General features: G+C 57.6%; 4 protein-coding genes across 4 annotated transcripts; 2 read left to right on the forward strand and 2 right to left on the reverse strand.

Moving 5' to 3' along the window:
- Positions 1 to 2,027: 2,027 nt before the first annotated feature.
- GLRG_08197 (nonselective cation channel) lies at positions 2,028 to 4,214 on the reverse strand (the record flags this gene model as incomplete). The annotated part of the gene is made up of 4 exons (XM_008098882.1): positions 2,028 to 3,694; positions 3,751 to 3,852; positions 3,913 to 3,941; positions 3,994 to 4,214. The coding sequence occupies 4 exons, from the start codon at positions 4,212 to 4,214 to the stop codon at positions 2,028 to 2,030; spliced, it is 2,019 nt and encodes a 672-aa protein (XP_008097073.1).
- A 1,184-nt stretch (positions 4,215 to 5,398) lies between these two features.
- Positions 5,399 to 6,034, forward strand: GLRG_08198 (Snf7 family protein; the record flags this gene model as incomplete). Its single annotated transcript, XM_008098883.1, has 1 exon — positions 5,399 to 6,034. One exon carries the CDS (start codon positions 5,399 to 5,401, stop codon positions 6,032 to 6,034), a length of 636 nt encoding a protein of 211 aa, XP_008097074.1.
- Positions 6,035 to 6,507: 473 nt separating this feature from the next.
- On the reverse strand, positions 6,508 to 9,595 carry GLRG_08199 (WD domain-containing protein; the record flags this gene model as incomplete). The annotated part of the gene is made up of 2 exons (XM_008098884.1): positions 6,508 to 9,296; positions 9,403 to 9,595. 2 exons carry the CDS (start codon positions 9,593 to 9,595, stop codon positions 6,508 to 6,510), a joined length of 2,982 nt encoding a protein of 993 aa, XP_008097075.1.
- Positions 9,596 to 14,427: 4,832 nt separating this feature from the next.
- On the forward strand, positions 14,428 to 14,704 carry GLRG_08200 (uncharacterized protein; the record flags this gene model as incomplete). The annotated part of the gene is made up of 2 exons (XM_008098885.1): positions 14,428 to 14,432; positions 14,485 to 14,704. The coding sequence occupies 2 exons, from the start codon at positions 14,428 to 14,430 to the stop codon at positions 14,702 to 14,704; spliced, it is 225 nt and encodes a 74-aa protein (XP_008097076.1).
- Between the last annotated feature and the right edge of the window lie 148 nt (positions 14,705 to 14,852).

Here is a 14,852-nt window from a genome sequence, read left to right on the forward strand (position 1 = left end):
GAGTACTTCTGTAAGTTTCGAAACTAAGAGTCGTTCTGTTGATTTCTTTATAAAGCCATAACAAAATGAACAAAGACTTGCCCGCTGAGTCGGGCTGGGTAAAGGAGGCCCCTATCACCCAAGAGGACATACTCAGTGTCGTTCAGATGATAGAAAAAGGCAACTAACCTTATCACTAATGGCTAGAATGACGTATCGCATGCTCGAATGGTTCGAGACTTGCATACTGGCTTCAGCCCTATGCCGAAATTGGTACTACAGTCGAGCATCACAGCTCAAGTAACCCTCCCTCTTTATCTTCTAGATAAAACGTTACTTTTTCAGGCACCGTACGAAGAAGCCAGGGTTGGCTGTAGTAAGAGTGGATATGCACTGGAACTGAGATACGTATCCAGGGCGGTACCTCGCAGGGTTGCACAAGGACACAATAGTAAATGCATTACCACCACGGAAAGAGTTGGTTTCCTATTGTGAGACTAGTCTGCTTCTAACTGACGTCGTGTGGTATTCCGGCTCCGGGCAATAACTTTTGCATCCAACGCAGAATTGACTCCATCTCCAGGTGAACTCTCTAGCTTGATCAATTGCATCAACAATTACAAGATACTTACTCGTTTCTCCAACATGTCTTGAGAACATGGCAAGGTCACTTTTTGATATTTAAGAGGTAATTTCTAGGATGAGGGTTTGTGTGGAGGACTAGCTTCGTGATAAGATTCGAGACAACGACAAAAGATGGCTGCCCCTCTCACCAAGTTCAGGGTTATCTATAGTCTTTATTTTTACTTCAGACTTGATAAGTCTGGTTGAAAGGATGGTCACTGGCAGCGAGGAAAAGGCAGGGTTTTCAACAAAAGGACATGTGATGAATCACTCCCCACGCGGATGAACTTTTGAATATGCATACACACAAGTTCAACGACGGTGACATGGCATTCAGGTAACCTGCAGATGGCCATATCCATCGCCCTCAAAGCTTAGAATGACAAGCTCATCCTAGCCCACTAGCGCATTCCAGACCGGACTATCGACTTCAAACCAACCCAGACCAGCTCAGGAAGTGGTAAGGTTTTGTTCACCCTATGGATTTATTCAGCAAGCCTTTCGCCCCATATTTCGACGAGCCTTTCGCGCTGTGTAGGTTGTTTAAGACTCTCCAAGCTACTGCAATCTTAGAGTATAACCGACCAGGCAACGCGACATTTTTGACTGCCGTCGACGGAACAAGAGTTACGTCGAAATGGAGAAACCCGAGCCCGGCGGATCAACCCGGCCCCTCATCCACTCCGAGCTTGGCCTCATTTACCTGGTGCAAGACCGATCGCTGCCTCTCGGTTGGTGAAAGTATCCTACCTCTAGTCATCTGCGGAACGCAGCGGCAGCGGCGCCGCAATCGTAATAGTCTCGAGATACAGCCCAGGGGGACACGGCTCCCCAAGAACGCGAGGCCCGGTGTCTAACGACAATAATTCCGCCGCGGTAACACTTATCCCTAGACTGTGAAAGTTGCGTGATGTAGTGCCGAGGAAGCAACTCGAAATTTTACGGAACGCCTCCTCACCGGAATCGCGGTTGTGCGTCTATGAGAACCCAGGGCCCCTGCCCGAGGGCCGTTTAACACCGTTTGTCTTTTATATGGCCACATTGGAAGATTGGCTGTGAGTTGCCCTTCCCAGCCCAGTTCCCGCGTCTGTCAACCTCCCGGTTCTCCATTGCCGAGCGAACCGCCTGCACTCACGCATCACCGTGTAGCATCAACCCGTTCGGCGATTCAAACTAAGTGCTACAGCCGTAGGGAAACATGCCGTCGTCGAAGCCATATGAAGAGAAGGCCCATTCGTAGTTCGCGATGTAACCTCCCTTGATCCGATCGTCCCACTATCACAAGACAATCACGCCCAAGGTCCAACAACGCTTTAGTGACCACTGACATGTGAAAAGGGGGTTTGATTTTATAGGTACCATAATCTAATAGCGAGCATCCGCTCCTGCGGCTCATCCTTTGAGCCCTCACGCTCCTAAACGCCTCAATCATCATGCTCCTGGACATCATTCCGTAGCTTCGGCTTCCACCGTATAGGTCGGCTCAGGTCCAAAGACAGCCTGGGCACGACCTCCTCCGCGACAGAGCCCCCCTCGTCGCCAAGCTTGTCCAGCTCCTCAATCAGGTCCGCCACGTGCGGCGGCGGCGGCGTCTCGAACACGGCCTGGACGTCCCCGTGGGGCGAGAAGCCCGCGAACTTCCAGCTCAGCAGCGACGAGCCCGTCTTGGCCCTCGACCGCCGCGAGAACTGGCGCCGCTCGTAAAGGCTGATGAGCAGCAGCGTCGGCAGGTTCAGCGCACGGATGAGAGCGACGTTGACCCTATGGAAGGTCTCGGGCGACACGAGGAAGCGCAGCGGCAGCAGCGTCGCGAGGGCGAAGATGTTAAAGGGGGGCGGGTAGGCGAAGATGGCGTCGCTCTTGGCGCCCTCGAAGGTCAGGACGGCGCGGCGGAACTGCACCTCGGCGGTCTCGTCCGCGATGATCTTGGAGAAGGTGTTTGTGAGCATGGCGACGAGGATGGTCAGGAACAGCGTGTTGCCCAGGAAGGCGAAGCCGATCATCAGGGCGGGGCCGAGGACGATGTGGAACTGCACCGATTCCTCGATGCCGGTGCCGTCGAGGCCGAACCAGATCCAGAGCATCCACTTGCCAATGGTGAACCACGAGAGCGTCTCGTTCAAGTTGTCATTGGAGTCGATGAGCCACTGCAGGGCGAGCAGGAAGCCCATGAAGCACCAGCAGGCGAGGAAGGACAGCAGCAGAAAGTCCTTCATCATGGCATGCAGTGAGATGAGCACGATGTTGTCCGGGGCGATGTTGAAGGCGATGCGGGTCAGCAGGATGGGCGCGGCGAGCGGGAGGATGTGCAGGCCGTGGCCGTCCGGGAAGTGGCCGGCGGCGACGTCGTAGATGCGGGCGACGACGTAGGCGCCGTAGATGGCGGAGAAGGTGACGTCGAGCCAGGACCACAGGTTCTGCGCGTGCACCTCCCAGCCGTGCTCGACGACGGCGGCGAACTCATCGAGCACCCAGCCGGCGGCATAGATGCAGAAGAGGAACTCAAAGACCTCGTTGCTGCTGCGGCGGTAGAGCATGGCGAGGAAGTAGAGGACCATGAGCACGAGGAACTGGACAAACTCGATGAAGTTGCGGGAGCGCGGGACGATGAGGCGGTAGTGGTTGAGGATGGGGGCCTTGCGCGGGTCGTAGAGGGAGATGGGGTGGTACTCGTAGTGGTCCGGGAGGATGTCGATGAAGGACAGCGGGGTATAGACGACACGGCCCTCGTAGACGGCGTTGACGACGCGCTGGCAGCCGGGGGAGCTGATGAAGGCCTTGCTCTCGGAGAGAATGGCGAGCTCGAGGGCGGTGAGCTTACGCTCGAGGCCGTCGCGGGCCTGGACGGCCCACTGACGGCGGCCCACGGACTCGACGGCCTCGGGAGCGCCCTCGAAGGGATCGAAGCCACCGACGAGGATATGCGAGAGGAAGAGCAGGCCCTGGGAGCCCGGGTTGGCCTCGTGGAAGCGGCGGAGGACGCGGGTGGCGACCAGCTCGCAGAGCGTCGCGCGGGCCATGTTGACGGGCTGGTGGACCGAGGTGGCTTGCTGGCGGAGGAAGTAGAGGCGGTTGGCCAGCAAGCAGTAAACTGGAGGGAACGTGAGTGGTGGTGGTGACCCGCAAAGGGGCTCAGACTCGACGTACCGATGGTGATGTCCTTTGGGTGGAACAGGCGCTCGACAAGAGGTCTTACTATGAGCACATTCATCCTAGGGTCGCTCAACTGATCAAGCGTATAGGGGTCATCTGGGCGGGCAGTCAGTCGTCAACTCCATGATGAGCCCTTTTTGAGGCTCGACCACTCACCTATGCTTGCAATGATGAGCCGACGTACACTACCTCCAGTCAGCTCAACAGCCCGTCAAGGGCATCACAGGGGCAAAGTACCGATGCATCGACACATAGATAGGCAGCGACGCCGCAGAGCCGGACGAGGACTCTCCAAGTGTCTCGTTGTCATCATCCCCGAGACACGCCTCCGTCTCGGAGCTGCCAGCAGCCCCGACGTGTCCCTCGTCATCATCCTCTCCCGGCCCGTCGCGGCGCGGCTCCTGCCCCGTCCACGACTTGGCCTCCTCCATCATGTCCTCGGTCGACGACCGTCGCATGTCGTGCTTCTCCTCGCAGGTCGGGTTTTTTTTTCCTTCTTCTCCCGTCTGCGTCACAAAGTACATTCACGTGCTACATCAAGATCTAGGTGTTCAGGCACGGGGAGGGAAAGGGGAAGTGGTCAACAGGGGCGAGATGGGAAAGAATATAAACCGTTCAGAAAGACCCCGTTCACAAAAGCCGGTGCTCTCTCCCCTGACGGTTGCATATTTCGAATGTGCCAGGCGGAACGGGCTGGGGAAACCCTTTTTTTAGTCATGGAATCTTGGCGGCTCATTATACGACACTGTCGCGATGCCCCAGGAAGGGGGGTGTGAGGAGATCATTATGTAACTACGGCTCACTGTGCACGCGCACAACTACCCCTGAGCTGAGGCTGTGCGCATCGGCTTGCTCAGTTCCCCTGGAGAAGCCCTAGTTCCGGATGTCCCGGGAGCGCCCAGCAGAGAGAAGAAGAAACGACGGTTGGTATGCTGTTCACTTTGGAAGCCGTCGTCAAAAGAAGACAAACGTGGAAATCGCCGTCGCTTGGTCGGTTTTTGAACTGAGAAGCAGTGACATAACACACGATGTAGTAGAGCAGAGGGATCCAAGCCGACGGTCAAATTCTTACAATGTGAGAGGAATCTTTTCAAGCAAGCGCAGGAATGTACAGATAGTAAGTAGGTACACTAAGGTCGTTCATCTGCCGTTTAGTAGATTTGTGAACCCCGACTCGTATATGTCAAATGTGAACAGACGATAATGCACGCACATTACGATCAGCTTGGATATTTCGTCCCGGAGTCTCTGAAGGTACCTCGATACCTTACTAAGCCACGGAATCTCGGCTATTTATTGGTCCGATCATCATCACTCACCAATCCAACCACCACCCGGCCGGACCCACCATCCCCCCCCTCTGACCTCCCGACCGCGGGGCGGTGGGCTCCTATCGATAAACCCGCCTGGCGCAGTACCATGACCAGAACCGACGCAACGTCACCCAGGCACCCAACGTCCCAGCTCCTGCTCCTCCAGACTCCGCGGTGCAAACCCCTCGACGACGACGACGATATCCTTCTCCCTCGATATCCCCGACACCGCCACCACCGACCCTTTTCCAGTCTGCTCACATACCTACACGACCACCCCCGCGCGCGCGTGCGCACGACACAAAGAACCCCTCCCCCTTCTTCCCACCATGAACCGCCTTTTCGGCGCGGCCCCCAAGGGCCCGAAGCCGACGCTCAACTCGGCCATCTCCAACATCGACGACCGCATCTCCTCCATCGACGTCAAGCTGTCCGCCCTCACGGCCGAGCTCAACACCTACCAGCAGAAGCTCGCCAAGATGCGCGACGGGCCCGGCAAGAGCGCCATCAAGCAAAAGGCCCTCAAGGTCCTCCAGCGCCGCAAGATGTACGAGGGCCAGCGCGACCAGCTCCAGTCCCAGGTCTGGAACATGGAGCAGGCCCAGACCATGCAGGACAACCTCAAGAACACCATGGCCACCGTCGACGCCCTGCAGACCACCAACAAGGAGCTCAAGCGCCAGTACGGCAAGGTCGACATCGACAAGATCGAGCGCCTCCAGGACGAGATGGCCGACCTCATGGACGTCGGCAACGACATCCAGGAGAGCCTCGCCCGCTCCTACGACATCCCCGACGACGTCGACGAGGCCGAGCTCGACGCCGAGCTCGAGGCCCTCGGCATGGAGGCCGAGCTCGAGCCCGAGATGGGCGCCGGCTTGCCCAGCTTCATGCAGGAGGAGCTGCCCGAATTTATCGACGAGGCCCCCAAGGAGGGCACCAAGGTCAAGGAGGTGGCTGGTTGATGTGTAGAACGGGTTTTTTTTATTTCTTATAACCACATGTATTGGTCGTTTTCTCTTCTCCTCCAATTCTCCTCTTTTTTCTTTCTTTCTTTTTTTTCTCTTGATGCCCTTGCATTACGGACATTTTCTCTTCAAGGAATTTGGGGGGGGGAAGGGGACGCGAACCATGGGGATGAAAGATGGCGACGAAAGACGTATGGCAGGAGTTGAACGGCGTTTTGGTCTACTTTTCCCCATATCCACACTTCCATTAGCACAGGGGGGGCGCGGCTGCACTCGAAACAGCTGGTTTATCATGACCATACTGAAAATCTCCAATTTCACTATTTGTTATCCGCAAACTCCTAATGCACCTCCCCATCCTCTTTCGTGTGAATACGTCCGGGAAGCCCCGGTGCCCTGATATAATTACGCTATGCCGGTGATGCTACTAGTACCTAGGCCCCCCCCACCACTTTCGTGCAAACGGAAGCCTACTCAACCGTTCCAAAGAATCGTGCGACCTCCTCCAGCTCTGGGTCATTATTGCAAAAGTCCCAACCCACAATGACAGTTGTTTGACTACAACAAATGATCCTGCGGGCGTCGTACTGCAGCTTAAAGACCCTCGCCGGGCCGTTGTCGCCGTTGGCGATGTGCGGGTGGTGCACCGCGTCCGGCACGATCGCGTTCTGCGCTCCTTGGACCGGCACCGGCGTCGCCTGCGCCTGTATGGGCGCGCCCGGCTGCGTCGGCTGTGCCGGCTGCCCCTGGCCTTGAATGTGCAAATGTCCCTGCACCTGCGGCACGTTCGCTGCCGAGGATGTACCAGCCGCTGTACCAGCCGCCGCCGGAGCAAGTGACGGCAGCGCCGGTGGGACGATGGTCGGCCCTTCGCGGTTGCCCCCGAGCCCGCGGGACTGGTTGATATGGGCTTCCAACAGCGCTGCGTTCAGGACGCCACGGAGATCGTCCCTGATCCGAGAGTTCGGTTCTCGGCCAATGGCTGCCTGGATGTGAGCCCTGTATGCGGCCACCATATTCGGGTGATTGTGCAGGGCCTGTCGGAGCTGGGTCGGCCCTTGGGGTACGACCGTGTCAATCAGATGCATGAAGGCCGGGGCAGCGTCGGCCAGGACGGCAGCCCCGGCCGCCGCTCTAGCAGATGCGGCGGGCAACCCTTGGCGGGCGGCGCGCGAGGCTATGAGGTGCCGCAACGCACTTTGGTTCGGGGCTGCCGGCACGGCTTCCGTGGGCACGGTTTCCGTAGGCATGGCTTCCGCAGGCATGACTTCCGCAGGAGCCTGTGAGGTCGCGCGGGCCTGAGCCTGGGCTGCGGCGGCGGCGTCCTCCTGACGCAGGTGTTGCGTGTCCTTCCAGACGCCTTCCTTGTCGCGGCGCCAGATGATGATGCTCTGGTCGTACGAGCCGGACACAATGCGAGCGTACTTGCCGCCGCCGCCACCGGGGGGTAGAGCGGCGCCATATGCCGTGATGTCTTCCGGTCTGCGACTGCCCGCATTGCGGGGTTGGGCCCGGCGGCTCCGGTTATGGTCAGAGAAGGGGGTGATGATTCCGTCCTCTATCGCCTTGAAGTACTGTTCATCGATGCGCCTCGCCTCAGCCCTGTCCTCGGCGGCGCTGTAAGGGAGGTCGCCGAAGCCGGCCTGCACGGTGCGGACGAGGTTGGTGTGTGCTCGCAAGCTGGCTACCTCTAGACCCGTCGTCCGGTCAAAGACCTTGACTTCGTTGTCGCTGCTGCCACTAACAATCCTCCGGCCATCGTACTGCACACAGGCGATGCCCTTGCCATGGCCAACGACCGTCCGGATGCACACCTGCTTGGCCCAGTCCCAAACCTTGATGTTCCTGTCGCCGCTGGCCGAGACCACTTCATTATCGCAGATCTGCACGGCGTTGACGGCCGCGCCGTGGCCTTCCAGGACACCAATCATGGTGTAGGGCGGCTTGACGGGCAACTCATCCAAGGGGTTCGCGTAGCCGTAGTTCCGCAGGTGCGTCGGGGCGGAGAAAACGACGTCGACGTCGCCGTATCCTGCATCTCCGTACTTCAACGGCCGGCGGTTGAAGATCTTGATGGATTTATCCTTGGAGCAGGTGACCAGGATCCGTTTGTCGAACTTGACGTTGAGGACAGACTCGGTGTGCGCGTTCTTGAGCCGCTGGATGATCTGGCCTGTCGAGAACCGCCAGAGAATGACGTCCGAGTCGCTGCTGCCGGAGACGATGAGGTCCTCCTCGGGGTCGGAATCGAACTGAAGGCACAGAACGGATCCTGTGTGCCCCTCGAGCGGCTTCCGAAGCAACCGGCGCGTGTGCATGCTCCAGATGCGAATCGTCTTGTCTCGACTGCCGCTGACAAGGTATTCGCTGTCGTACTGCAGGCTATAGATGCACTCCTGGTGGCCTTCATTTAGGTGGTCGGGGTGCGGTAGCTGGAAGTTGGAGAACTTGCCGAGCTCCCAGTTCTGCTCTAGACGGCGGCGCATCGTGTAGAGATACTTCCAGTTGACCCTGTACCTCGCGCTTGGGGCGTCCCAGGACCACAGTGTCGACCGCGCAATACCGCCGGGCGCGTCGGCGGGAATCATGGGGGGCAGCGATTCTTCCTTGACGAGGGCTGCGCGGAGCATGGGCGAGGCCGTGCCCTTGCCCTTGGAATCGACGCCGAAACCCCTCTCTCCGCTCCGGCTATTGGGCCCAGAGGAGGAGCGGTCGACGTCCATGTCTCCTGCTTGGGGCGCGGCCGAGTTCCGAGGGAAGCCCGTGAAGGACGAGGCGGGGCTGCCGAAAATGCTGGTGCCAAAGACGGAGCTGGTAGAGTTTACGGAGTCTTCCCTGACACCGGTGGACGAGGCAACTCCGGCGTCCGTCATCTCGAGGTCATTATCCTCGGATATGGCGCGCTTCTTGTACGTGTGGCCATCCTCGGACGAGCGCACCCTGTGGAGGGAGCTGGCGGATAGGTTCAGGCCCTCGTTGACCTTTTGTTCCCAGAGGCGAATCTCGGGGTACAGGGCCTTCCAGCCCTCCAGATGGTACAGCTTCTCCCACAGCTTACGGTCGAGGGCCAGTTCATGCCAGGCGCGGCAGGCCTTGGCGACGTTGACGAGGGAGATGGGGTCGAGGTAGGCGAGGATCTTCAGGCAGACCTCTGGAGGGAGATAGTGGACGAAGTCAATGTAGAGGCGAGGGTGGAGGCGCTGGACGATTTGCACAACGGCTGACGTAGGCAGGTTGTCGAGAAGGGCTATAGCGAGCTCTGGTTGTTGACAAGAGACAAAGTCAGTTCATTATGGATTCCGCGCCGGTCTTGTGAAGCAAGCAGCAGGTGGTGGTGCAGTTGAAAGCAAAAAGGAAGGACGTACCGGTTCTGGCGGCGACGGGAAGGCTGGGGATATGTCTCACCAGCCAGGCAGGCAAGTCGGCGGGCGGGCGGGCGGCGGCGGCGGCGGCGGCTGAGGAGGAGGGAGACGAGACATCCTGAGAGGCGCCGAAGCCGGGATTGAGGGGATCCTCAGAGTAGCCCTCGTCGGGGTCTTGGGAGACGAAGGCAGCCATATCGGGCGGTTGGGCGAGTTGCGTTTGGTGGGGGAGGTGTCGGGCTGGTTAGTCGCCACAGCTCTCTAGCAACTCTCTAGTGGAATGCGTCGTCGCGGGCCATGCGGGCGAGGGACGAAGGAGGCTCGTGCTTGTGCTCGTGCTCGTGCTCGGAGGTCGTCGCGCGGGCGGGAGGGCTAACCAAGGTGAGGTGGAATTGACTTCAGCTCCAAAGGACGGGTATGCCGAATGTGGAGGTGATGCTGGTGCGGTCGCGGGTCGCCGGGGAAGATGCGCAGGGGTGGTTGAAATGATGTCGCGGCCAAAACTGGCTGACCTGACGTAGAGGGTGATGGGCAGGCTTCTTTTGGACTGCGAGACGATTGTTTGCTGCAACAGTGAGTAGGGGGGGGTTGTTGCCGTTGGTTGTCGCATCCAGAAACAAAACCAAAAACAAGGAGAAAAGAAAAAATACGACGACCAAAGGATGTCGATGGAATGGTTGGATGAATGGATGGATGGATGGGTGAATTAGGTAGTTTAGTTGGGACGGGGCTACCGGGAGAGAGAGAGAGAGAGAGAGAGAGCCAGTCCAAGGAAAAGGAAAGGCGAAGCACCCGGTGTGGGGGAGGGAGGAGAGGGGGGCAAGGAGAGCTCTGAGAGAGGAACTGTTGAAAGGGCCCCCGTCAATTAGATGCTTGGTCGACGGCTGGTTTATTTGTTTGCTTGTTTGCTTTGCCTGTGTTGGTTGAAGTTTTGTGTGTGGTGGATGGACGAATGCAGATGGATGCAGAGAGAGGTGGAGTTGGGGAAAGCCTGTTTAGGGATTGGCGTTGGGACTTTCGGAGGGGGCGGCTGCTGTCTTTACGCCACCTAGGAGGTGTATACCTACCTATCTACTACTACGTACAAGTACTATATAGGGTAGGTAATGAGGACAGGCAGGAACAGTGAAGACCGGGCAGGCAAGGAAAGACAAGGCAAAGCAAATGGTAAATGGCAAATGGCAAATGGCAAATGGCATACGTCGTACGTACCTGGTGTACATACAGTACGTGCCAGGTACAAGTAAGTACCTACGGTAGGCTAGGTAGTGAGTGTACTTGGTTGGTATATCCGTACTATGTAATACTATGTACACAGAGTAGGCGGCGGGGATGAGCGGCCGGATGGCGACCGTTGCAGAACGACAAGTCACACCACCACCGAGCTGGCTGCAGAATATGTACCTTTACCTTGTTTACCTCCCTTCTCTGAGGTTGCAGGCGGGACCTTCTGGTATGCGAGCTGCAGCCTGCCGTGTGCCGTGACCACTGTTTGGGCGGGAGGATAAACGAGACAAGGAAAAAGGCTTCTTTTCCCATTGCGCATCGTACGAATACTTGCGAAATCGTCATGTCATGCCGTGTCGTGTATAGGTAGATGCATACTGTCAATCTTCAGATCCCCATCTCCATCCGCCACCCCCCTTTCCAATCTCCTGATCCCATGATTTCCATCCCCTCGCTCTCACTGGTGCCCCTCTCCCTCTCACTCTCTTCCAGTCTTTACCCTCGCCACCAGAAGGGGAGGGGAGTACAACTCGGGGGTGGGTATTGGGGTCAGAGTAAGTGCATGTGTACCGAATTCATGCTACACTACCGAGTATAGTGTATACGTATGCGTACCGCCTCCAAACGCGCGAGACACCATACCATCATTACACGGGGCGGTATGGAAACTAAACGTAGCCTGCTTCGTGCCCACCTGGTTTTACACTTGTGTGCGCGGCGAACTCTTAAATGGGGTCTGGAGCCATCCATCCTTCCAGCCCCCACGCCTCGCCCACTGCCGCCAACTAAACCCCCGTTCTGCTGCAAAAACGGTTCCCAGCCGGGGAGGGGGATGCGGGCGGTCAGAGAATGGAACGGAGCGGAAGACGGAAGGAGACACGCCCGCCCCGGGGAGAGAGAACCCCGAACCCTCCCCCCATGGCGGCGGTACCTCACCCACCCACTCACACATACATAGTACAAACACAGAAAGAATAAACTACTTCCTCGGCCGTCCCCCGTTCCGACCGATCGGGAAATTTACCCACGGGCCGGGCTTCTTTTTGGTTTCTTTCTTTCTTTCTTTTTTTTTTCTTGCCATCGCCGTCCGCCAAACCCTCATGCTCACCCGTGCCTCCCTCCCTCCCTTTCTGTTGGCCCGCTGCAACGAAACACTCGCGTCGCGTATGTGGTGGACACTACAACTACTGGGAACTACGATGGGCCATCGGGTGGCGAACCCGTCATGCCCTTCTATTGCGGCCCGACAGCGGAACCCTCGACCGCCACGACGTGTGGGCCACGGGCCAAGCGTCTACCTACCTGTCTTTCATACCTGTACGGAGTACGGATACCTAGGCATGTTGTATGGAGAGGGGCCGGTGGAGCGGGCGGCAAAGGTGGACCAGCGGAGCAGAGGAGAAGGCTAGGTATGGGAAGAGGAGGAGTGCAGCTGAACAAGAGGTGTAAGGGAGAACTGGATATTCCCTGTTGTTCATAGTTTGACGGGCTCGGTCGCGTACTGAGGTACATACCTGTACTTGCGCCGTAGTTGGGGCGGCTCATTGGAAAATTTTCATCTCATCTCATCTCACCCACACACACACTCACAAACTCTCTCTCTCTCTCTCTCTCTCTCTCTCTCTATCTCTCTATCTATCCACTCACAAACACTTACTCATCCCCTCACTCACACACTCAGAGTATCTTCAGTCCGTCGGATGTGGCGTGAAATGATGGAATGGCTTTTACCTTTTAAAGCTCCGCGGCCCACACTCCGTCTCGCTGGTTATCCTGTACTACCTAGTAGAGTACGATCGTCGTGACACCATCGTATAACCAACTGCCGGGGGGGGGCCCAAGCATTACAATGTACATTCGATGTCGGCGTAGATGGGGGAGCAGTTTGTCCCTCTCTCTCTCCCCTCCCCTCCTCTCGTCGTCGAGATTGCCTTCTTCATCTCCCTCGCAGGCGTTTCTCGCCCTGATGAGCCGCAACTTAACTCAATCGCGCACAGCCACTCAGCTCATTTCCCTTCTCCCCCACAGGGGGCACCACGGTAGGAAGCCCGAGAGAAGAAGAGGGGGGAGGGAAAACTCCGAGCCGTCGAGAACCGCCACGCCGCGTGTCATCCTCCATCCTGGAAGGGAAACAGAGAAGGCATTTGTCAAGTGTTCCATGGTCATGTTCTCTTCCATCTGCCCCTCACCCCCTTCCATTCATCACAATATACAGATACTACCTGGTCTACCCGATCCATGTCCCTCCCCTGTTTTGCAGTTTTCCTGTTTTGCGCTCTTCCTTATCCCCCTTTCGTGTCTTTTCACGTCTGGGCATCCATCACATCTCTCACCCACATCGCATTCAGGGTCCGCCGTGGCAGTGTTTTGCACGAAGGCCACACACCAACCGGAGGACCGACGAGTTTGCCCTTCTCTACGTGTGTGGGTGGTACTTTGTACTGCTTTGTACGGATCCTACTCCCCGCCTCCGCAAGGTTCGAAACCCTGCCGAGTGAGTCCTCCCAACATGCCCTTGAACCATCGAGATGCACGCACCGGTAATGGTTCGACTTACACCGTGCCCTGTGTATTACCTACCCCGTACCTAGTTAGATCAATCTGTGGCCGGGGAGGGGACCAAGAAACTATCACGGCGGACCCCATTCGCCCTGCTATTTTACCCTCCGACTTCATGGTTTCCCCTACTGCCCGTCAGCATCCGAGTGTGGTTGCGAAAGAAAAGAAAGGCAAAACAATTTTCGATCGCCTGTCACTGACACGTGCACGGCGCGGATCGATGGTGGCGACGATACTTTACGACGGGTTCCAATCGTCGTTCCATGCTATGGAACAACTCTCGGCTGTGTCAATAACGGGCGTGAGTGGGGGAGCCGGCTAACTCAGTCAAGTCGATCAAGTCAGCCTTGCTCCGACCACTGCCCTCCCAGAGCCCAATGCGATGCTCTCCCCGTTGGTTTCTTCCGTTTCCGTTGCGTGGGCAGCGGGAGCGGACGACTCCAAATCCAGGCAAGGAGGACGAATGACACACGAACTTCCGGTGCTCTCAGCCACGGCGCCGAACCCGCACCAAGCTTCGCGCATCCCCTGCAAGGTTTCTCCAGACACCAGAAACCACTGGCGGGATGAGGTTTCGGGAGGGAGTTCGCCTCTTGTGCATCTGTGTCCAAGGCTCCCTTGTCTCGACAGATTCATCACAGGGAAGGCCGACGATGTAGTCCTCCTGGGCCCCGCCCCCCGCGTGAAGAACCATCCATGCAATGCAGGCAGGTAGTCATTGATTGGCGCAAGTGCAGAACACCATGCGTGATGAGTCGCGTCCAATCGTGAAGCCAAACAGTCGAGTGGATTTGGGAAACGGTACCGAGGATGAATCGCCGCGTTCCCAGTTGGTAATCTCAGAAAGCGCCGTTGGTAGCCTCGCGGCGCGGATAGGGGAGACGATCCATGATGGTCGGAGGTAGTACCAGGAGTTATTTGCCGTAGTCTACCTAGCGAACAGGGCCAATGAGCCGCCCCGATCCGTACAAACCCACAAAGTGATTTTCCGGGGTACCGGTACTCGGGTTCTTGGACTGATAAGGGCTCCACCACGAACGCCTACCAGCTAAGGGATGAGCCGCGAAGGTGCATGCACGAGAGGTTTGTCCCGAGGGGACTATGCCCATTTGGTTTATCATTTGTGAGCCCCAGTCCAATGGCGACAACCTTGGCATATGAGTGAAGCGTCCTCCGGAATCCGGACCGGATCCTTTCGCGAGTTTCTCATTGGCCCAACCGGTCCGTCTGTGATGCATACATATGCCGTAGAAAACTTGTCATGATGCAAATCTCGGGCGGCTTCTGACAAACCGGGAGAGGCATCAAGTTCATACCCGAGGAGCGACTATCGGGTCATCAGCGCGCTCCCCCAGAGCCCGTCGAGCCTCTCGGCCATGTCCGCTTTTCGAAAGGACGCGCGGCGTCGACCTTTCACGCCACCGACGACGCCTCTCGCTCCCAAGAACTGGCAACGGTGCCGCTGCGCAGACCACCCAGGCCCAGACTGAGACGCGCCATTCGAAGCCTCTGGCGTTGAGGGCTGAATGTGACTGCCGCGTAGGGGACTGGCAAGCTTGCTTCCTCATGGTCACGCCAACGAGAAACAAGGGGCACGAGCTGCAGGCCCGGCGTGCACAGTGCTGGGAAGCCAAGTCTCATGGCTAGAATAGCAACCCGAAGCGTCA

The sequence above is a fragment of the Colletotrichum graminicola genome (assembly GCF_000149035.1).
Source record: "Colletotrichum graminicola M1.001 genomic scaffold supercont1.37, whole genome shotgun sequence".
Taxonomy (NCBI): domain Eukaryota; kingdom Fungi; phylum Ascomycota; class Sordariomycetes; order Glomerellales; family Glomerellaceae; genus Colletotrichum; species Colletotrichum graminicola.